Raw genomic sequence first — 24,195 nt, forward strand, 5'->3', positions numbered from 1 at the left:
ACTCTGGAATCAGACAGCTTAGATTAAAATTGCAGCTCTGTCGTTTAGCCATGGGATCTTGACCTGACACTTAACTCTCTGGGCCTCTGTTTCACTTATAAAATATGGAAAATTACACTATCTACTTTACAGGTTATTTAGATATATTAATAAGATGATGCATATATGCACCTAGAAATAGGGAGCCCATAGAAAGCATTCAATACATACCAGTCGTCGTCGTCGTCGTCGTCGTCATCATCATCATCATCATCACTATAATTAGGCCTGAGTATCATCATCATCATCATCACCATAATTAGGCCTGAGTATCAAGACTGGTCTACTTGTAATATATTTAAAATATTAGCAAGGTAAGGCCACGGAGAAATAAAGATCAGCAAGAAACCTACTGCAATATCCAAGTAATGACAGTGCGAATGAAGGTATACAAGAAGATACACCAGAAGTAAAACTGACTTAACTTGACAGTAGACTGGATGTGGTCAGCCGCAGAGATTAAGTCAAGGGTGAGTCTCAGAATTCCAGCTTGGCTAACTGTAAGGCTTCGTTCATTCCTTCAGGTCATATTTGCAGAGTAAGTGCCATGTGCTAGGTGTTGATATAAAAAGGCAGGGTCCCAGACTGCCAGAGAAGAGGCATAGAAACTGGCTTGATAAGTTTAGTTTTTGACACATTGAGTTCAAGGTGTTCACTCTAGGACATCTGAGTAGAAATGTTTAATGATCAGTGGAGATGATATGCTGGACTGGCTCTAGAGAGAGCAGGGCTAGAGAGAGAGGACGTCCTCTGGAATGACAAGACTAAATCATCAGGAGTGAATGTGACTATTGAGTAAAATAAGGGGGAAAAAAGGCCAAGAATGAATCTTTAAAAAACAGACAAGACAATAAGACAGAAGAGGAGGAAAAAGGATGTGAAGGAAAGTGAGAACCTTGGTAGGAGGAGGTGGCAATGACGGAAAATGCTACAGAAAAACATGGGGATGAGGCCTATTCCCACAACCCCAAGTATGGTGACCAAGAGGTTTCTGATGATCTCTGAAACATTTAACACTAAGAGCAAACTATCCGGCTGCAAGGATGTGAGATGTTAGAAAGCAGAGGCCATAAAAGGTAAGTACAACGAAGACACTGAGGATGCTACAGACTGAAGACGACTTTTAGGATAAAGGGTGGAATCTCTAGAAGCCAGAAGGAACACAATCAAAAGTGTAAGTATAGCAGTTAGCCATGGAGAAGAGATATCCTTTTCCGAGAGTGAAAAGTAAATGGTCGAGGTGAGGGGAGAGACTTGAAAAGTATTTAGATAGCATTGGTTTACAAACTGGAATCAGTCAATACACAAAGGAAATAGGTGAGTTTAGGCCTTGAGAGAAATCTATATAATCCCTGATGTTATGAAGTTTGTAGAGAACTTTCACGTACCCTTATTTCTACTTCAGAAGAGAAAATACCTATTAATCTATCAAGTTCACTGATTCTGTCATTTTTAATCTATTAAACAAACTCAGTGAATTTTTTATTTCAGATATTATATTTTCAGGTCTAGAATTATCTTATTCTTTTTTAGTTTCTATTTCTCTGCTGTGATTTCCTATTTGTTCACACATTATAACCTCATTTTGCTTTATATCCATGAGCTATAATGGCTGCTTTAAATCTTCCCTGCCAAATCCAACCTCTAGGTCACCTTGGAGTCAATCTCCACTAATTAGCGTGATACTTTCCTGTTTCATCATATGCTTAGTCATTTGGGGTAATATCCTAGACATTGTGATTACTATAGTAAAGACTCTAGATTCTGTAATATTCTTCCAAAGAGTACTGATTTTTTTGTTTTTGCAGACAATTAACTTGGATGGACTTAGCTCCAAGTTTGTTCTTCTCTACAGTTCAGATTTTTCAGTGTTAGGTGTGCTGTCTGAAGGCTATTCTATGCATAAGTTTAGGGATTGGCAAGGGATTCACGCTGAGTTTATATACAGTATTTAGCATCCCTACTCCCACTCCCACCACATACTTTCTAGAATTTTTCTCCTTACTTTCCAGCTATCTGTTCACTCTTAACTGTCCTCTTCAAGATTACAGGTTATTCCAGTTTTAGCCATCCCCTCCTGTCACCAAGTGGGGCCTTCTCTCAGGATAAAAAGCATAAAAATGAAAATTTATCCACTGCTATTCCCCTCTTCCAAGTGTAGACTGCAGAAACTTCAGTCCAGTTTCTGCCAGCTTTTTATCACTCACAAATGACATCTGGTAGTTTAAACTTTTTTCAAGTTTTTAGTTTTATCTCAATAACACTATAAACTTTTATTTTTATAAATCTCAAATCTTAATAGGAACTACTCAGTCATTACCCTTTATCAGCAGTTCTAAAAAGTTCTGGTCTCAAGATCCATTTACCTTCTTAAGAAAAAGTATGAAGAACTGTGAAGAGCTGTTACTTATGTGGGTTATGCTTATCTTAACAATATTCACCATATGAGAAATTAGAAGTGAGAAACTTTAAAAAATTTATTTAAAATAACAATAAACCTATGACATATTAACACAGATAATACATTTTTTCCTAAAATATATATATATATATATATTTTAGGAAAAAAATATATATATATTTTGAAGTAAGATTAGTGGCACTGCTTTATATTTTGCAATCCTCTTCAGTATCTGGCTTTAAAAAATACAGCTGGGATCTTTTCTCTGCTTCTGCATTCAATCTGTTGCTACTTTGGTTCAAGTATATTAAGAGAACTTGGCCCTGCAAAAGAAAGATCCTTGTAGACCCACTGACAGAGTTTCAGCAACCTCCAAGGGGTCCCTTGACCATACTTTGAGAACCTCTGCCCCACACTATCTTTTTTGATCTTATGTGGAACTGGAACAGGAATTAGTTCCATTTTATAGTTGAGGAACCACAGGCTCAGAGATGGAAGGAAAGGCACCCAAAGTCAGACAACTAGCTATTAAATAGTGATGGGAGTACTTCTATTCGAGTCTGACTTTAAACTCAGTGCCCTTTCTTCAAAATCTTGATCTACAACTTTCAACATATGTATTGATAGATTTCACAAATATATTGAATCAAATAAGGGGATAAATTTTCCAAGTTTATAGAATGAAAAAAATTCTGACCTGTTAAAAACACACACACAACACTTATGCATAATAGTTTCTTTTCATTGGAACTTGTTGGCATACTAACAGACATTTGATGTTTTAAAGCAACACAACCAGATTGTACCTCAGGTCAACAGAGCCGATCCATCACAAAGTTACTGAGAACATTTTCTAATACAACCTACTTTGCAAATTGTTAGCTAGGCTTTTTATATAGCATTTGCTCATTTCTTTGACCTTCGGTTTTATTTTCACTAGTATGTGGAACAGCCAAAGTTTCCTATGTATACAGAAAGATCTTAAAAGTTACATTTGAGAATTTCTGGTGGAAATTTCAAGATGTGAGAGAGGTTGCAGAAAAATATTTTATCATTTTATTATATTTATAAATACTAGAGCCAAAATTTAAGAGCGATACATTTTAAAATGCTTTGTTATAAAGTGGTATTTATAGAATAGTAATAGGGTTAGGATTGATATTTAAGAGAAACTACAAAAACCTTGTTTACTTACTAGATTGCAATAATTCTGGATTAGCTCAAACTAAGTAATCTAGAACAGTTTTACACCAATATATTTAATTCAAAGTTAGCTTGATATTCAATATCATTTATTTTTATTTATTAAAAGAAATCTACTGTATTAGACTGGACTCTCAGATCCATGGTAGCCAGAACGGTGTCCTGGAATACACAGCTTTTATTCTCTCAAGCTATAAGAATCTTTTTTTTTTTCCTGTTAGAATCTTTAATTTAAAAAAAAGGAACAGAAGGAATAAGATGTCTGTTTCTGTGGAAAAGTCTTAGATATTTTCTCTGTAATTCCTATCACTATGACTTCATTAATTATCATTAAGAATAGGAAAGTTGACAGAGGAAATGTATACACCTTTATTGAGATACTTAATCACAACTGTAAATACGAAGGTAAAAGCAGAAATACTCATGTTGCTACATGATAAAAGACTTTATACAATGATTTTAATTTTTTAATGGTATTTTCACATGATTCTGGAGGTGTAACATTTTATAACCTAGAGAAAGAATATTTGCAGAAATAATTTTATCTTAAATAGTGGCTCTTATTGCTATTATAAAAGTTTCCATGTAGAGTGGTACTGAAGCCCGAATCCTACTCCAGACTAACCCAAACAGAATTGCTGGAGGTGAAGCACAGGTACATTTTACAAAAGCTCCTCAGTTGATTCTAATAAGATGCCTCAGTAAAGAGTCACTGAGTTAGAAGAAGAGAAGACCAAAGAAACTCTAGAGAATATTTCACACCCTAAAATTAGAGGAAAAAAAGCAACTTCACAAGAAATGCTCAAAATGTGGGAATTATGCCAATTACATTAAATGAACAAAAATCAACAATTAGAATTCTAATTGTAACTTTAAATAATTAGCTAGATTAAGAAACAAAAATGCTCCCAAGCTAGCAGGCTGGGCACTGAGGGCAGAGGAGGAACACACCATTTTCAAACTTTTTTTAAAAAAGTACTTAGGCAAATATGTGGTGACAAAAAAAAAAATCTAACTATGGGAGGTGAACACACAGTATATATGTGTGTGTGTATATATATATATATATATATATATATATATATATATATACACACACACACATATTCCTTACTGTTTGAAAGTGTGCCGCTGAAACATTGGATTTCATTAACCAATGTCGCCATAAAAAAAATTTAAATAAAAAATAAAAAGTATTTAGGAAAAAGAGATGTTTACTTTCATACACCATTACACCTATAAATAATATGGAAATTCCAAATCTAAAAATAACGGTTGAGGTAAAATCTGCAGTAATTCAAGGCATCTGCTTATGAAAATCATTGAAAATATTAGAGAAGAGGGTAAGAAATAGACGTGGCAGATGATACAGGAAGAGCAGTTATGCTCTAGAAACTAACGGAACAGGGAAACGTTAGTTTGGGGCCTCTTGCCTGTTGGCAGACACAGCCAGCCTTACATCTCTAACCCCCATCTAACCAACATGTGGGATGTCTGATAAAGCCACAGTACCAGGCAAACAAGAATGCTAACACCGTGAGTGCAAACTGCTAGTGGACCTTAAAAATATCAGAACTCTGTGAAGGAAAGAAGATTCTTCTTAGTCCACCAAAAAAATAAAAACTATTATTTCTGAAAGAAAAAACAGATACTGAAAGGAGAAAGTTGGAAAACGACAATGCTAGTACAGACCTAGAATACAGTACAAATAAGAATGATTATAACTTCTGAATATAGGTGAACCAATACTTTTGCCATGGAGCGTTCCACAAACACATTATCCATAGAGGCTAATGAAACACTTTGCTTAAAGTGTCTAGAATTTTTCAGAAGGAACAAAAAGTAATTGTCTATTGATTTGTAAGCAGGGAAGAAATAAATTAGAAAAATTTCAAAAACACTATAAACACTTTTTCTCCAGATAAAGTTAAAAAAAAGAAAAAAATTCCTGAGAGCAAAGGGAGAGTTAAATTCCATTAATAATCCTGAAACTGATATTTGCTTCAAACTTTGTTTCCTCTTCCCCCACTCTCCTCAAGCAGGCTCAAGTAGCAATCCAATCCCAGAGGGAATAATGCTGTTCTAGTTATTACTGATAGCTATTATTATAATGAGTAAATATTATATGCAAGGCCTTGTGCTAAGGGCTCTATGTACATTATTTCTTTTCATCCTCACCATAACTATATGTGTTCTTTTTATTTCCATTTTACAGGCTGAGGACACATAACCAGCAAATGGTATGAAGTAGGGATCAAAAGCTAGGGCTGATTCCATCGCCTGTGCTCTTAACTATAAACTGAAGCAGTATTTTTCTTAGCATTCTTCTCTCAAAAGACTGACATTCATGTGCAACTTGGAATAAATAAGCAGAAACAGGGCACAGGAAGTGGTTTAGAAGTACTTTATAATTTATCGAGATAAGAGCACCTGCACTGCTTTTTTAAGACAAAGAAAAAAACCTGCAATAATATAAAATCCCAAACTCTTTTCTGGCCCTGTTATTACTAAAATGAACACGTTTTTCTTTAACAAGATGGTCAAGCACCACCTACAGACCATAGTAAATAAATCACTTTGGTTCAGTGGCGAGGAGGGCATTATGCAACACTTCCCAGCACAGCTCTCACCAGGATATTTTACGGCCAAGGCACTTGGGCCCCTCCTCCCCAGCTAGACAGCCTGGCTCCTTCGCATTCCCCTCAGGAGATAGGGTGGAAGCACACAGCTCCACTTTCTAAGGCACAGAGGGCAGCTGAAAGTCCTGCTCAGCCTCTCTGGGCAACCACAGGCGCCAATAAATCAGCCACAGGCGATTCTCTCATCCCCTTTCTGGCTTGAAGCGGTAGTGAGATATAGTGCAAAAGAGCATAGACTGGACTTGGGTGGATAAGTGATGGAGGCTTGAATATTGCAAATGACTGCATCATTGAAGCCAACCAAGTCTTTCTGAGCCGGTTTCCTCTTTGTAATATGGCGACAATACTACCTCCTTTTTGGTAAGTACTGGAAATTCATTTATGAAAGCAGCTAGCCACTGCAGGTACTTAATAAACAGCAACCAAATCTGAGCAGAATCCAGCTCCACTACCTCCAAATAGACACTCCAAATAGACATTCAGGACAGGGCTGGGCAAAAAGGTGTAGCCAGTCTGTGAGGTCCACACCCCCCCTCCATGGGCCTTTCTTGCACGACCATCCCAATTATGTTCCACTGCTTCGCGATAATCTTCCAGCCATTGTTACTAATCTGTTCCATGTCCTATCCCATCATTGTTCTGATGTCTGATAATGAATTGATAGTTCTCTTAATTAAACATATCCAGATTGCTAAAAAGCATTTTGATGCCTTAACTAAGGAAGCAACCAATGCTGCAAAAGTTGGTTGTTCTTGCAGAGAATAGGGCTGAATGGGGTGCGGGGGAGGGGAAGACAGGCTTTGAGCTCCAAAATACATCCCGGGCAGTCTATTCTACCTAAAAATAGTGCCAACCCCATTTCTTAAAATACCAGAGCCATCACACACTGGAACCTGGAACAAGCCAAGTATAAACACCTCTGGTGGAGTGTCTACAGTGAATGGGTTAAACTGGCATTGCACTCCTGGCGTGCTAGAGAGCACAGTGTGACTACCAAGGCTTCTGGATCCCTGGAGGCCAGTTACTTAAGAGGTTCAGGAGGTTCAAGCTACATGCTCTTTAGGCCGGGGGTCCTCATCTGTAAAAGAGGGATAAACTGGATTTTCTCTAAATCACCTTTCAGGTTTAAAATCTGTGATTACAAAGTGTACTTTACGCACTTGACAAAATCCTGTGAGAATGAACAGCGTTGCTCAAAACACTTAATTCTCAAGAGAATGAATGCCAACTTTAATCCCTTGGGGGAAACCGGGCGTTGATTTATGAAACATGTTAGCTGCTACTAAGTTCCAGGTACAGCTCTAGGCGATGCCTAAGCAACTCGAGAACTTGTTTTCTCTAAACGACAGCTAGGAAAGGTGGTGATGGATGGGGCAAACTTCAAAAAGAAAAACTCGACATGCTTAGAATGAGATTGATATAATCTGAAAAAAGAAATGAATTATGGGAGGGCAGAGTACTTCCTGCTCTAGACACAAGGTAATCACAAAAGGGGTGGGGAGGTACAGGGAGGACAGTGGCCGCACGGTCTCGCAGGCTGCACATGAAGACCCGCCCACTTGTGAGAGGAGTCGAAGAGGCCGTGGGGGTCGGGGGCGGGGGGTTGCGCCACACGCTATTCGGGGCTGCCCCCGCGGGGTTGCAGCCCGGCCCCCAGCAAAGGGCTCAATGCCTTTGCGGCGGGCCCGGCCTGCGTCAAGCCCGGACAACCGCCTTGTGCCGACACCGAAGGGCAACTCTGGGCACCCTCCGCCCAGCGCTCATTCACGGTTGCCATTTTCCTCCTTGCCCTGATTGACATGTCAAACGGACCAAAAACACCCCTCTCCCCAGCTACTTGCATCTGTCCCGCGACCGGCGCAGCTGCAGGCCGCCGCCACCGCCCCAAGCGGCTCACGGCGGGAGGGACTGAGCCAAGAGCAGCCCACAAGGGCCGGGCCGCGTCGCTTACCCAGACGCCGCCGCGGCGGCGGCCGGCCAACTCCTCCGTGCGGGAGGGGCGGCTCCCGCGCCGCGAACGTCACGCGGCGGCGCCGACTCACGCACTCCGCGATCCGCTCTCGCGCGGCTTCCCGCGCCTGCCGCCCCGCGATGGGTCCACGTGACCGCACGCCTGGTGGCCGGGGAACGAGGGGCGCGGGGGCTGGAGTGTGCGTGCGTGCGTGCTTACGTGCGCGCTCGCCCGCTCAAGTGGCCAGGAGGGGGTCGGCCTGCGCTCCGGGCGCATCTGCCACGGCCCTCACATATGACTGTAGGCGGAAGCGTAGAAACAAGCCTGAGCGTCACAGGCTCCCCACACACACAACCGCGTGACCCGGGGACTTTCCCCAGGGTGTGCAAAAGCATGGGCACCCCCCTCAATTCAAGGGTGGGGGTGGGGAACGATGTGTCGCGTGTCCACAGGGAGAGGGGTGAGGGCGCGGGGCCAGGGAAGCTGAGCCGCGGGAGCCTGGGGGGGAAGGCGGGCTTGGCGGGGTGGGGCACGGCGGGGGAAGTGACTCAAGGCCAGAGGCGGACAGGCCCATGGAAAGCAGGGTGGGGGGAGCACTGGGAATGGGCGACCCTGAACAGAGTGGTCGTGCACGGGACAGGGCGAGGGCGCCGGCACCCCCGGGACTCAGGACACGTACCGCAAGGGAGGGACCAACAGCTGGGTCCTCTCGGGCAGGGGTCTAACATCTGGACGGAGTGGGAAACCAGCCTCCTGCCCTTGGGGAGTCGGGAGGAGCCCAGTCTCGTCCAGCTGTGCAAACAGGAGGAGGAGGTCCCAAGCCTACCCTTGGGAGAGGGGCGAGAGGGGTGGTCAAGCCGCCGCCACGCCAGCCCCCGCGGTGCGGGTTGCGCCAGCCTCCTCGGAGCCCGACGCAGAAACTTGTTGCAACAAACAGGCGACCGCGGGTGCCCCTAGCAGCCAGCGGCGGAGTGGGTGGGCGGGCGAGAGGGAGGGGAAGGCTGGCGGACGCCGCAGCGAACTGGTGGGCAGACCCGGAGTCGCCGCGTAAGCGGGGCCGGCTCAGTGCGGTGCGGCAGGCGCGGCTGTGCGGCAGCGGAAGTCCTTTGTTGCAGCACAGTCCCTGGCAGAGCCAGAACCTCTCCGCGCAGCCCAACCCGAGCGCCGCGCGTCGCCGCCACTGCAGCTCGCGGCCCCTTCGCCTCCGCCCGCCTTTCCCGTGGCTAATTTGCCTTAAACTCCCTAAAATCTCCGCACCCCCGGTTCCTGCTGCGGCCGGTGAGTATTTGCCAGTTGTTGGGGCTATTTGCGCAACTTTGGCTCGCGCTGAAGGGTGGCGGGCCGAGGGCCTGGTGGAGTGCGGGGCCGCAGCGGCGCCAACCCGTGCGGGAAGCCGGAGCGCGGCGGACGCGCTGCGAAGACCCTGCGACAGACGGCTACCCGGCCGCTTGCTCGATCCCGCCGGGTCCGGGACGTGCGGCCTCCTTCGGTCGCAGGCGAAGCCCCTGTGGAGACTAGTTCCCACATTAGTTACCTTCTTTTCCCTTTCTTTCTCTGCTTTTATTTTTTTGAGGGGGGAAGGGAGAGGAGGTGTAGACGGAAGGCGGGAGGACCCAGTTGATTGACATGCCCAGAGCCCGCTTCTCTAAACTTACAGCTGCGGCTCCGCGGCGGATGGGAGGAGAAGTGTCCCGGAGCCCGAGGCCGCAGACTTGGGCGCTCTCCGAGGGAGGAGGCGTAAGAGCTGTGCAAATTCTTGCCACGCTCTTTCCCACCCCCTCTTGCCGGCACACACGCTTTTTCTTCAGTAAAAAGTGGCAGATTTTGGGTTTGAGAATTTTCTGTGGAAAAGACCTTCTGTTTCCTGGGAAGAAAGTGCTTTCATTTCCAGTGGTGGGAACTTATTAGAAGTTACGTTAGTGTTCGGTAAATGTGTTGGATGTAGATCCGGAGTCGTTACCACATAAAATATGTAGGCTTGGGTCTGAGCTCAGCCACCCTCCCACTCTCTCATTCTATCTAAGCCACGCGTCTACGTGATCTGAAAGGTTGACATGGTATTTTCCAGATTAGGAAAGTCAGGGAGATGGTGATAGTCCTTGATATTTTCTGGGGACAGTAGGGCATTTTTATGTGTAATAATCCTAAATCGAGCTTCAACTTGGTAGATACGCACAGATTCTCCACTGGCCCAAGTGTATTTCTATACAGTAGTATCACGGCAGAGAAACTATTCCAGGAACAATTTTCCCTTTGACACTAGAACCCAAGGAGTGGTTCCAGGCTTTTTGAGGAGACTTAGAATCATTTTCTGGAACTGAAATTCAGGTATTTTGGAGCAGATTTGGCGAAGGCTGCTTTGATAAAAGCTATCACTTCTTTGAAACGGAGAAATTAGATTCTATGAAACTTTGTCAGTGCGAATGGATAGGATGGGGAGAATTGGGGTACAAAAAGATGAAGCTTTTGACTATCAGAAAAGACTGGCTATCAGAACCTCAAAATTTTCCTTTTGAATCATTTGCTGGATATCTGATAAAGTTTCAATAGCTGAATGGTTTTGGGAACTAGATAGGGCTTTCTCATCTTAAACAGAGAAAATCGTAGTGGAGGTGAAATGCTTTTTTCCAAAGAGTAATACAGTCTGCAGTAGAACCATCGATTAATATTTTATATTTATTTTAAAAGTAGATTTTTTTTCTTTATGACCAAATTTTCATCTATAGAATAACTCAGGCCTTTCCTGAAGCCTTTTTATTCTTCTCACCTCCAATATAGTTGCCTATTGTGGTGGTGGAGGCAGATAGCTGGTGCATCACTGTTAGAAAAAGAGAAACCATATTTAACCAGGACCTTAGCAGAGCAGGAACACAGTCTTAGCCACTTGCTCTTGACTTTGAGTTTTGATTTCGTTTTAACACTGCTAAATTTTTGTACTTAGAACTATTTCCCATTCAATGTTTAGGAGAAAATTGCCTGCTTTCAGGCCTCTCTTCTCCAGCCAGGAAAAGTGTTAAGCCTTTGATATTAACCTTCTGGCCCAAAGGGGAGGGAAACTAGTTGGATTAAAAATGCAGAAAATTTTCCATAGATTTTCATTTTTAAGCTACAATCTGTTGTCTTAAAAAATTCGAAGTGTATTTGAAAAACATCTGCTTGAGTTCATTTTGGTCTCTGTAGGATGTTTTCTTGATATTTTTTTGTGCTAATGCCTCTTACCATAAAACACTGAAATTATTTTTACGTGAACCAAATTACAAGTGATTCATGTCTCAAAATGGAAATACTTTATAAAATCCATGTTCTTTGTAAAAATTCAACGTATACGGAAGTACATAAAATACAAAAATGAAAGTCATTCTGACTCCCACTCCCCAGAGATAATCACTGTTAATAGTCAATTCCTTGTAAAATGAGAGAAGGCAACATTTGATCATAACTGCTGCTGTGGGTGCCTCACTCTGAGAAGGGATGGCCTATCAGATGATTCATGGACTCATGTTCTCTGTTCACTTCTCAGGTTGGTGAGAATTAGCTAGGTAGAGGAAAAGGAAATGTTTTGCATTAGGCTGATTTGAAATTCTCTGATTAAGCAGCAGACTTGAGAGTTTGAATATAACAAGGCTGCTATTTTAGGTCTATCTTTATGAAGTACTTACTATATCTTGGTGGGCTAGTGCTAGTTCTCACACTTTTTTAATGTTAATGTTGATGTCTAGCCTCTCATGCGTTGATTTATAGTAGCCAAACTCATTTAAACAAAACCCTCATATTTGTAGAGAGTTTCATAATTTATAGTTGGGAAGGAGTTGGGTATACTTGCCATGAAAACTACTGTCAAGATATCCCTGTTGCTGATGTGGAGTGAAAGATTCCTCTTAATGAGTATCCAGAGGTAGCATGCCAATATCTAGGCAATTAGAGGAAAGAAGGGGATTAATGACTGGTTTTCAGATGTGGCGTGGAAGGAGATGGGACATATTTAAGATAGATTTCTAACTATACTTATATTGTGGCTTTTGTAGTAACTACAAGAGATCTTAGTGAAAGTACAGAATCACTTATTACTTCATCTGACATATTCAAGAAGAATGAGTTGGGAAGTAGTTGATGATGTTCTGAAAATAAAGCCCCAAAATAGTACATAGAAGTTTAATTACAATGTTGGTTATTTGAAGATGTTGGGGACATGCATGTTTTTTAGGTCTATCTTTATGAAGTACTTACTTCATAAAGTTTAAAATCATTTTCAAAATAAAATTGGAAAATTAAAGAATTAAATCACCAATCAGATTTTCTGTTTGTTGTCTGTGTAAGATGCATGTAATCTTTTCGAGGTAACTGAAGAGCTCCATCCCCACTTTAAATCTTTAGTATGAGGGGAGGGCTTGCTGTGATGGGCAGTGGGAGTCAGCAGAAGGAAGAGGAGTTCAGGAAGGGGCAGGGTATTATGCCTGCAATATGGGGCAGTGTGAGAATACTGGTAACTCTGGGAGGCTTAGAATGTTCCACAGAGACACTTCAGTTAATTGTCATTGCGGGAAAGAGTGTTGTCTGGTTTATAAAACTGAAACTTAGGACTCTGAATCAAGAGTCAGAGTTCGAGTCCCATCTTCTACTTATGAGATGAGCACTTAAATACCAACCACTGAACCTGTCTCCTCATTCACAAAATTAGGATAATAAAAATATCTACCTTAGGACTGCTGTGAGAATCAGTTGTATAATGTATGGAAAATTGCTTTGTGAATTTTTCATCACTATGTAAAAGTTGCCATGATTAAAATAATGCAAAACGTCGATAAGCAAAATAAAATTTACCTACCTCAACATTTATTCATTCAAAAACTGATCAAATATCAGGCAACTGTTAGAGGCTCAAAGGATATACACTGATGACTAAGACAGTGCCCTGATCTCAAGCAACTTACAGCAAAGCAGGGGAGCCAGCATAATTATAATCCCTGCTATGAATGTGGTGATAGATATAGCATCTCAATTTGGATGATACATTATTTGTCACCCTATAGTTGTAGGTACAGGCTCTTTCAGAAACACAGAAGAGGGTCATCTGCCTTCCCCTGGGATCAGAAAAAAACTTTCTGAATGTGAGCTGGACATCATCGAAAAGGTTCTAAGCAAAGAGAATAGCATGTATAAAAGTATGAAGGCTTTTGCTGTGTTAGGTGCTTTAGGATGAGGGAGAATCTTAAATCTTGAATAGATTTAAGGCTTAAGAATGGAGTTAAGCTTCCTAGAATGAACATACTTTTTATACTCTTTATTGATTTCATTTCATTGACTTAATTAGATAAAAGTGAAATTTTCAAGATTTTTGGTTAGAATTTTAAAAAATCAAGCTATGAAATTGGAAACAGGGTAGTTCCCATCATCATAGAGAGAGCTGCCTCACCAGTAATTCACTCAGCAATATTTACTGAATACATAATGTTGCAGAGAAACTAACAAGCCAAAGCTCTTACCTTCAAGTTTCTCATAATCTAGAGGGGAGACCAATACATAGAAAACTGGGGAACCAATTCTTACTTAGTGTTTACTCCATGACAGACACTGCCTTACAAATAAATAAGTCTAAGTGCTTGGAAAGATTACCATCCCCATTCTCAGATGGAAAAATTGAGGAATAAATTGGTTAAGCAGTCTGCTCAAGGTCACATCTAACAAATGGCTGAGCCAGAATTTGAACCCAGGCAGACTGATTAGCTTGTGTTTTAACACCTACTTTATGTTGCTGTTCTCATTATTAAAATATAGTGTAATAAGTGCAAAATAAGGTGACAATATACAGTAGTATCAAATCCTAAAATAGAGAGGGAGGTGTTACAGAAGGCTTTCTGGAGGAGTTCATAAACTGACTATTAAATGATATGGGAGGTTCAGACAGAAGAACCAATCCGTGTGACTAAAAATGGAGGTAAAATACATGAAGCAATGAGGGGTTGGGGGTGGGGAGACAAACAGTTTTATGCTGGTTGAACATGAAGTTTGAAGCAGGAAGTAGCAAAATAAGACTAGATGGGTGGGCACGGAGGGCTTTGTATGCCTTGCTGAGGAGTTTGTACTTTAGTCTGAGGCTATGTGGAGGGAACCATAGAGGGTTTAAGCAGATTTTTGTTGGATTTGAGAGTCCAATTAAGGAGCCTGTTGTAATAACTCAGGAGTGATGATAGTGGCCTCAGGAGAGCAGGGAAGGTAGGGAAGAAATAGAGGGGCAGATCTGAGAAATATTTAGTGAGAAATTAGCAAGACAATTTTGAGGAGGGAGACCCAGCTGACTCCCAAGTAGCCTGGGTGATTGGTGCATGGTGGTGCCAGGTGAGACAGAGACTACAGGTGGAAAACAGTTTTAGGTGGGTCTCAGACAAGGTCACAGAGTGAGTATTTTGGAATAGAAGTTTCACAAAATGAATTCTAAGAATATAAATGCCACGTGCAAAAAGGGGCTTTCTGATGAAGTTGTTTTTTGCTGAGAAGCCTACTGTTCACACAGTGCCCTCTGGTGGTCAGACGATGCCATGTTACCTCTTTAGGATGAACAGATCAATATACAGACACTGGTTGGATAAGTAAAATTTATCCAACCCTGGAGGGAGAGAGCTATGTTCCAGAAGCCACTTTGTTACCTTTGCTTTCTGTGTGGATAAATCTCTTAATGCTGCTGAACTACAGAAATACCTCAGTTATTCAGAAGTTTATTTAGTTGGCAACCTCAGCTATGAGGTACCCTAGGCTGAAGCAAAAGAGTAAGGCAATTTATTGCTTTTCAACAATTAAAATAGATGGAACAAAGTACAGGTATTAAAGCCTTATTTTAACTCATAGAACTCTAAGTTCTCATAAAAAATTATCTATGTAGATTCAGTTTTGATAAATTTTTGCCTTAATTTTATAACCCACAACATTGAAATGGTGGGCAGCAAGAGCTCAGCCTACCACTTAGAAGTGACAGCTGTTGGTGTCACAAGGCAGTGAGACAGAAAAATACTGACCAACCAAAGAACCACAGTCTCCATAAGTATAACTGTCTTAGGCCATTTTGTAGGTGCAAACAACCCTTAGAAATTTGAACAGCTCCTATATTTCAGCCAAACAATTGATGCAGAGGAGAAAGCAGATAGCCAGGAGTGCTATACTTGGGGCTGCAGTTAGAACAGTAGAAAGAGCCCTTGATTAAGGAGATCAAAGTCCCATCCTGTCAGCCACTAAAACTAGATATGACTTTGAGCATATCGCGTAACTTCCTAGGGCTTCAGTTTGTTTTCTCATCTGTAAAGCAGCAGATTGAACTTGATCACTTTGTAAAATTGTATGAACTATGTTCACAATGATGGCATTAATATTTAAGAAAAATCATTATGCTTGGATTGAAAAGACAAACATCTCTATGCAAGAGTCCTATGAGGAGTATGATTATCTGTATTTTATAGATGAAGAAAGCAGGCTTAGAGAGGTAAAGAAGTTTAGTACTAGATAGAGCTATTATTCAAATCTTTTAATGTCTGCTTTCTGGCTCTTATTTAATATTTTCACTTAACAAGCATGCATTAAGTGCCAATATGTGGGAAGAGTGCGCTAGGCTCAGGGAACACAAAAGCTATCAAGCCTCGCCCCTGTCTTTGAGAGTTCAATTAAGCACTGCTATACTGTACCTCTGTCAGTGCTAATGATATAACACAACAGCACTGTTAGGACTAACATACAGCCACATTAGGGTTTTTAAAGATTTTAGGGTGTGAGCATAGAACTGAGCCACCATTTATAGCATCGTTTCTATGGGAATATGTGTTTCAAGTTCCAAATAACTAACTTAAAAATAAAGTTTTAGAATGTAACTCAGTTATAATTTCAGGACTTCCTGTACTAAGTACCACTGTACAGTCTAATGACCAGCCAGAATGCCTGCCCTAAAAAGTGAATTAAATTTTCTAAACTTGATCATGCCTGTCATTTAAGTGCCTTGAAGTAAAACCTTCAGAAGCCTCTACAGCTGGTTCTTCCTTAAAATTTCAAGGAGGAAACCTAAAGAATTTAAGTTTAAATTTAGAAATTGGGCTGTATACCCTGGAAAATGGTATTCTATGAAAGAATTTTGCTGAGGTGACCTTATTTTTATAGGTAGCAAAATCGTTAAGGCCATGATGTCAGGCTGAAGAGTGATATTGCTTGTGTTCTAATTTCACCAAGTTCTCTGAAGTCTTAATTAGGAAGATTATATAACATTGTGTGCCTCTGTTTTTATCTGGAAAATGGGTCTTAAAATATTACCTACTTAGTAGAATTTGTTATGGGGATTAAATGATAAAATGATACATATTTATATGCATACATACGTGTGTATAATACACATATGCACACATTTGCTTAGACTAGAGCCTGGCACATTGTTAGAAAGGCCAGTAAAACAAATATACCTTCCCTCCCATTACATTCCCAAGCTTTTGTTTATGCTGTTGTGTACCTCTCCTCAATTACATAGACACCTATGCAAACTACTGAAATACCTTTCCCTTTGCTTTCTATTTTTCTCTATCCCACTCATTCATCAAGGCTTCACTCAAATACTACATCCTTCCTAAAACCTATAGTTTTAGTACAATTCATGCTTTTCTCTTTCTAAACTCTTGCTGAACTTTATTCAAAATAAATTAGTACTTAATTATTCTCAAATTGTGTCTTGGTTTAAAATTGAATCCCTCACATGTAATTAATTAGCTCTATTGTATACCATCCTTCTTCACCGTCCACCTCAATGCTGTATGCAGTATTAGAATTATAAGTGTTCAATGTGTTCAAAACTCTGATTTATAAACATAAGAGAATCTTTTCGTTACATTTCAGGCTTCTTAAAAAGCGCTCAAAGTAAATCCAGGTACATGCATTCAATCAGATAAAACATAGAAATAGGTATGAGGAAATAATGTATATATTGAAATGTCTTTTGAGATCCAGAAGTAATTTAAGTTCAGAGACTAGGGCACTTAATTGAGAGTCTGACGCTAGGCTCTGCTGCAGCCTCACTGAGGCTGTGCAAATCGTCCTCAGGGGCCTCCTTGGTGAGGCAAGTCTGTGACATAGTAGAAGGTGATTATTTGTCTTAGAGAAGGAGTCAGCTCAAAAATTTCCTTAAGTTACTTCTTCATTCACTTTATATGCTTACTTATAGACCTTTAAATTATCATTTGACTAAGGCTAGGAGAAAAACCTCCAGCAAAACTTTTTTCCAATTTAAGAGATTTAGCAATGAAGGAAAAGTATTTCTGAAACCTTACTATGTCAGTGCGAAATTTACTGAAATAGCTTACACAGTGTAATTTAGGGAACACGTCTACTGGCTAAGACTAGATGCATATATACAGCTAAAACCACATTACAAATAAGAGTTCAGATGGCGGAAGTCACTTGTGCAAGAGCACTTGGCCAATAAACCCTGCATTAAGAACTCATACATAGTCTTTGATTGAGTATTCTTGGAGAAGGCCACACTGTGTAGTATCAAGGAATATGTAGTAACAACTATACAGTAGTTAGTACCCATCTGGGTGGTCAAGAGTCCTAGTACGTACTTTGTCACAGTTGGCTATACTCTTGCATTGTTTAACAGCCCTAGACCTTTGCCCTTCTATCAAATAATAATGTTGGACTAGATTAGATCTCTCTATGCTGTAAAAGTCTATGAATATCTAAATTGCTTAATGTGCAATGATGAGCTGGTAAACTTTTTCAAAATTTAAAAAATTCACTGTCAAATTATTTGTTACTTAACTCCTTATTTTTCCTGGAGAACTGCATGCATACTGGGTATCTAGCTGTAATAAACTTTTTCTACCAGTGATGTAGCTAGTAACACAAAAGCAACCACTGATTGCAGTTATGAAAATAAGAACAACTGAAATATAAGCAATCATTTTACTTAAAACTGTTTACATAGCTTTACTATAACAAAGTTCACTAAGTGTTTTTGGTAACATTAAGGATATCAAAAACTTGTAAAGAGCAAACTTCTTTTGGAATTTGAGTAAGTAAAATTTATTGTTTAATTAATACAATTTATAATTCATTTATAATTAAATGAATTATAAAAATTTTAATGCAAAAATTATTTTCAAGAGATGAGCTAAAAGTCTCACAGGAATTTAGATCCCTCACCCTGGACTCCACCTCCAGCCCAGTTTTTTGGATGTTATTAAGCCTTCTTTAAGCTTTTCTGAATGAGGTGTAACAAGAACAAAGTTGATGGTACTAATGTGTGAATGATTGCTATTAAAAGTCACTCTACTTAAAATTAGTTTTACTCAGAACTTGGACATTTGCATAATGGCATTGATGAAACTACAGATCTAGGTCAGCCTCGAAGCTGTAGTTTTAGCATTAATTTCATACTCATTACTTGTTCTGCTTCATGGTCTATGAGGGGAGGATGGAAATAGAGACCCATGAAGAGAGTGGGATTCATACCCAGGCCTGTCTGACCCAGAGCCCTTATTCTTTCCACCACAGCATGAAGCCTTCCACAGAGTAGGCACTTTACTGAGTACATGTTGAATGGAGTCCTTAATTTAGAAAAAGTCAAAATTCTCCATGATATATCTTTGAGATTATAGAATACTTGTGTTATTGCTGATTCTCAGTACTTCATCAATGCCAGGTATACCAAAATACTTAGTAAACATTTGTTGAATTAAAAAATAATACATCAAAATGCTCTCAATTCTCTTTAGTGTCTTGTTTTTGTTAACAGAATGTATTTTCACGAATTGAATTGAATTGTGACAGTAGCTGCAGATGTGCCTGTCATATTGGTTTTCTGTGTAGTTGCATTAATTTTGGTTGCTGATCATAAAATTGTTTTTATTTAGATTAGAAGGGTCCCTAAAACCTTTAAGCCCTTCATATCATTATTTCAAGCACTTTGACAGCTCAGGAAACTTGGGATCAATAAGGATAAACAAGTTACCCAAGGATGCAAACTACACTGGAACTTAGATCTGTCTTATCCAAAGCCTGTGCTCTTTTCACTGTACCGTACAGTCCTCAACAAGATTTTGTCCCTGCTTCTACGCAGGGCATTCATTATCCTGTGAACAAATTTGTTTCATTTAAACAACTCTTACTACTAGAAAAAAATTTTTGAGATAATATCTATCCCCTGCTTTTCTTTTTGATTTGTTATTTTTATTAAAAGTCTCTCTGAATCCTACAAAATGCCTATAGACCTAGAAATCTCACTCTACATAAAATAGGCTTGGGGGTCAACGTGTGTGTGTGTGTGTTTTCCATTTTAACCTTTGAATAAGGTTTTGTTGTTTGGATTTGTTTTATATAATTATAATTGTTACATAATTTTGTATCCTGTGTTATTTTACTTTACTTTCTATCCTGAAAATTTATTTTCTTCTACAGTCTTCATTAATACAGTTTTTAAAGGCCACATGACAGTGAATGTTAGGATATGCATTTACCTTGGTTTACTTACAGCTCCCTTATTAACAGGCATTTCAAGTTATAAATAACATTGATAGATATATTTGTGCATACATTGCTTTTTGTATTTAGGTACATACTGAACGTGGTTCCTCACAGTTTTAGCACAGGTATCTGAGTTACAAAAGGTCGAAACGTACCTTCTTGAAATACTTGATCTAGCTTATAGAAAAGGCATAGTGGTTGCAATTTTAAGCCACCTTCATTTCAACAGTGCATTTCAACAGTACTATTTCACACACATCCCTGGCTATGCAACTCTGTCTTTAAGCAGGAAAACAGAGGCAGGATGGATCTTTTGGTAGTAGAGAGAAAAGGGGTATGTGATCTACATACGATCTGTGATGAACAGATAAGCAGTTGGAAGTAAATAAGCTTAGATACTCTTAGTTACTACTGCAGGGAGGGTTTAGGGACTGAAGAATGAACATTTTATTTCTCTGAACAGCTTGTTAAATGTTCTTTTTACGTTCAGTCAAATTGGGTAGGAATTTGTTTTTCAGTGGAAACTAGATTCTGAAGTTTTACAGATTAAAAATGAAGTGGAAATTGGATCTTATTTTAGATTTATAGTATAATAGATAGGACTTCTATAATAGATAGTGCTTTTAATATTTTCTTCTCCTTTATTCAAAGTCAAGTCCCTACATTAAAAATATTTATAGTGTCTACCATATGTTGTTAAATGAAGAAAACTACTTGCAGAAAGTAATATATAGTATAATACCATTTAGGTTTAAAAATTAAAAACGTAATAAAGGAAAACTATGTCCCTGGCACATGGTACTCAATATCTCTTGAATCTATGTATCCATAGAAACTGATCTGAAGATATACAATCCAGAGTGTTTGGAGAGGTTACCTCTGGGAAGAGGTATGCAACCTAAGGTGTGTTTTAATTTTATGTACTTTTATGTTTGACTTTATTGCAACGAGCATGTGTTACTTCTGTACACTTTTTTAAAAATCAAAAAATGAAGAAAAATTTGCAAACTATGAACAGATACCACCTTCCCAAATAGATCCACTGCTTTTTTATATCCTTAAGTACGTGCCAAGCAGTAAAAGATATTCCAACTCTACGGAATTATTGCTTCTCTAGTAGTTAAGAAAAGAGAAAAGCATTGACCAAACCTATTTACTTGGTGCCATTTCCATATAATCTAATAAGATTTTTTTTTAATAGAATTTTTCTAAAAATTTCAAACGTGCAAAAATAGAATTAGTTATCAACACATGGCCAATCTTACATCATCTGTAGCCTCACACTCAATGCACTGTATTATTTTCAAGCATACTTTAGGTAGATCATTTCATCTATAAATACATCAGCATGTATATCTAAAAGATAAGGACTCTTTTTTAACAACCAAAATACCCTCATCACATATAAAAATGAGCAATAACTCCTTTATATCAATCATCTAAGAAGTTTTTAATATTCTTCAATGTAGTTACTAAATTTCAATTTGTTCTTTTATTTACTTTCATTGTTTGTATACTTCAAGTACTTTTAAACAAGTGCCTTTTCTTTTGAATTTGGTATACATTCTCCCCCTACAATTGTAATGAAACCAAAATGATGGTTTTTGCTTCTGATACTTTTGCTTGTATTTCTTAAAATGAGAAGCTTGAATAAATGTTTGGGTATCTTCATCTTCAAATTTAAAAAAAATGATTTAAGTATATATTATTTACTGAGTTTTGCTATATTAAAATGGAAAGCTATTCATACCTTGATTTTAATAGTAAAGTCACACAGGTCACAAATCATGATCAAAATTATTCTTTCAAATGCTTTTCTGATATCTTGTCTGACTTCAATATTTTTGTTTTACATAGGTCTCTAATTAATAGAAGATGGCAAAGCCCAGCCACAGCAGCTACGTCCTTCAGCAGCTAAACAACCAAAGGGAATGGGGTTTTCTCTGTGACTGTTGTATTGCAATTGATGACATTTACTTTCAAGCACACAAAGCAGTTCTAGCTGCTTGTAGCTCCTATTTTAGAATGTTTTTCATGAACCATCAGCATAGTACTGCACAACTGAATCTCAGCAACATGAAAATCAGTGCTGAGTGTTTTGATCTCATTTTGCAATTTATGTATTTAGGAAAAATTATGACAGCTCCCTCTAGTTTTGAGCAGTTTAAAGTGGCAATGAATTACCTACAGCTGTACAATGTTCCCGACTGCTTAGAAGACATACAGGATGCAGATTGTTCTAGTTCAAAATGTTCATCTTCTGCTTCTAGCAAACACAACAGCAAAATGATATTCGGCGTAAGAATGTATGAAGACACTGTGGCTAGAAATGGCAATGAAGCCAATAAGTGGTGTGCAGAGCCAAGTTCAACAGTAAATACACCACATAATAGAGAGCCTGATGAAGAGTCTTTACAATTAGGTAATTTTCCTGAACCACTGTTTGATGTATGTAAAAAAAGTTCTGTGTCCAAATTATCTACTCCAAAAGAACGTGTGTCACGACGCTTTGGACGGAGTTTTACCTGTGATAGTTGTGGATTTGGCTTTAGCTGTGAAAAATTATTAGATGAACATGTGCTAACCTGTACTAACAGACATTCATACCAAAACACGAGATCTTTTCACAGAATAGTAGATGTTAGAGACGGGAAAGACAGTAATATTAAAGCTGAATTTGGTGAAAAGGATTCTCCTAAAACATTTTCTGCGCAGATGGAAAAATACAGAGGAGACACAAGCCAGACTGCTGATGATTCGACTTCAACCACTGGAAGCAGAAAGAGTAGCACAGTGGAGTCTGAACTAGCCAGTGAAGAGAAAAGCAGAGCTGCTGAGAGGAAAAGAATCATCATCAAGATGGAGCCAGAAGATATTCCTACAGATGAACTGAAAGACTTTAACATTATTAAAGTTACTGATAAAGATTGTAATGAATCCACTGACAATGATGAATTAGAAGATGAACCTGAAGAACCATTTTATAGATACTATGTTGAAGAAGACGTCAGTATTAAAAAAAGTGGTAGGAAAACTCTAAAACCTCGGATGTCAATAAATGCTGATGAAAGAGGTGGTTTAGAAAATATGAGGCCCCCTAACAACAGCAGTCCAATACAAGAGGATACTGAAAATGCATCTTGTGAGCTGTGTGGACTCACAATAACCGAGGAGGACCTGTCATCTCATTACTTAGCCAAACACATTGAAAATATCTGTGCATGTGGTAAATGTGGACAGATACTTGTTAAAGGTAGACAGCTTCAAGAACATGCTCAAAGGTGTGGAGAACCTCAAGATCTGACAATGAATGGGTTAGGAAATACTGAGGAGAAAATGGACATGGAAGAGAATCCTGATGAGCAGTCTGAAATAAGAGACATGTTTGTTGAAATGTTGGATGATTTTAGAGACAATCATTTCCAGATAAACAGTATCCAAAAAAAGCAGTTATTTAAACATTCTGCCTGTCCTTTTCGGTGTCCTAATTGTGGCCAGCGTTTTGAAACTGAAAATCTAGTGGTTGAACATATGTCTAGCTGCCTAGACCAAGATATGTTTAAAAGCGCCATCATGGAAGAAAATGAAAGAGATCACAGACGAAAGCATTTTTGTAATCTGTGTGGAAAAGGATTTTATCAACGCTGTCACCTAAGAGAACACTATACTGTTCATACTAAGGAAAAACAGTTTGTTTGTCAGACATGTGGAAAGCAGTTTTTAAGAGAACGTCAGTTGCGACTGCACAATGATATGCACAAAGGCATGGCCAGGTATGTCTGTTCCATTTGTGATCAAGGAAACTTCAGAAAACATGACCATGTACGGCATATGATTTCTCATTTATCTGCTGGTGAGACTATATGCCAGGTCTGCTTTCAGATATTCCCAAATAATGAACAGTTGGAACAGCACATGGATGTTCATCTGTATACATGTGGAATATGTGGAGCAAAATTTAATTTGAGGAAAGATATGAGATCACATTATAATGCCAAGCATTTGAAAAGAACATAAGTGATTTTCTACTGTACTAATGTTTAGTTAATATTACATAAAACACCAAAGCAAAGGATATGAGCTATTTAGAAACTGATTTTCTAAGATGAAGTGTTGGAAAAAAATTTCAAGGCCCTTTTTCTTTAAATATTTTTGTTTAGGATCTTAAGTACTACAGTTTAGGTGTTAAATGTTTATCATTTTTGCTTTTTCTTAATAGAATTATTTGGTTTTAGTTTGTTTTAGCTATGATTAAAGTTACTTTTAAATGTAGACTGCAAGTGGTTGTTACCCCTTCAATGACTATTAAACTTTAGTTTTTTTATCAATAAGGTGATGACTTCACTATTTCTATGTGGTTTTTTTTTTTTAAGGTTATCCTATGAAATTTTAAACCCAGTATTATTGGCCATTTCTGTTTAAATTAAAAAAAATTTTTTAAGTAATTAGTTATATGAAACTTCCATTCACTTTTA

General features: G+C 39.0%; 3 protein-coding genes across 8 annotated transcripts in view; 1 reads left to right on the plus strand and 2 right to left on the minus strand.

Annotated features, from left to right (window-relative positions):
* The window catches only part of ZBTB25 (zinc finger and BTB domain containing 25), a 21,029-nt gene extending 12,614 nt beyond the window's left edge, over nucleotides 1-8,415 (minus strand). Inside the window, exon 1 of one of the 3 annotated variants that reach the window (XM_039875223.1) lies at nucleotides 8,234-8,366. The gene's annotated coding sequence lies outside the window, so the exon portion shown is untranslated. The other 2 variants (XM_039875222.1, XM_039875221.1) reach the window with 2 other exon arrangements.
* The window catches only part of ZBTB1 (zinc finger and BTB domain containing 1), a 26,011-nt gene continuing 8,188 nt past the window's right edge, over nucleotides 6,373-24,195 (plus strand). The window contains exons 1-3 of one of the 4 annotated variants that reach the window (XM_039875216.1): nucleotides 6,373-6,642; nucleotides 20,553-20,623; nucleotides 21,578-24,051. In XM_039875216.1, coding sequence (XP_039731150.1) covers nucleotides 21,596-23,737 — 2,142 coding nt within the window. In that variant the 5' untranslated portion in view covers nucleotides 6,373-6,642; nucleotides 20,553-20,623; nucleotides 21,578-21,595 and the 3' untranslated portion in view covers nucleotides 23,738-24,051. Of the gene's footprint in view, nucleotides 6,643-9,150; nucleotides 9,512-20,552; nucleotides 20,624-21,577; nucleotides 24,052-24,195 lie in introns of those variants that run through there. The other 3 variants (XM_039875217.1, XM_039875214.1, XM_039875215.1) reach the window with 3 other exon arrangements.
* On the minus strand, nucleotides 8,588-13,731 carry LOC120612802 (uncharacterized). The gene is made up of 2 exons (XM_039875376.1): nucleotides 13,717-13,731; nucleotides 8,588-9,878 (listed from the first exon to the last, which is right to left on the minus strand). Exons 1-2 carry the CDS (start codon nucleotides 13,729-13,731, stop codon nucleotides 8,955-8,957), a joined length of 939 nt encoding a protein of 312 aa, XP_039731310.1. The 3' UTR covers nucleotides 8,588-8,954.

Source organism: Pteropus medius, unplaced genomic scaffold, assembly GCF_902729225.1.
Source record: "Pteropus medius unplaced genomic scaffold, Ma_sr-lr_union100, whole genome shotgun sequence".
Classification (NCBI taxonomy): domain Eukaryota; kingdom Metazoa; phylum Chordata; class Mammalia; order Chiroptera; family Pteropodidae; genus Pteropus; species Pteropus medius.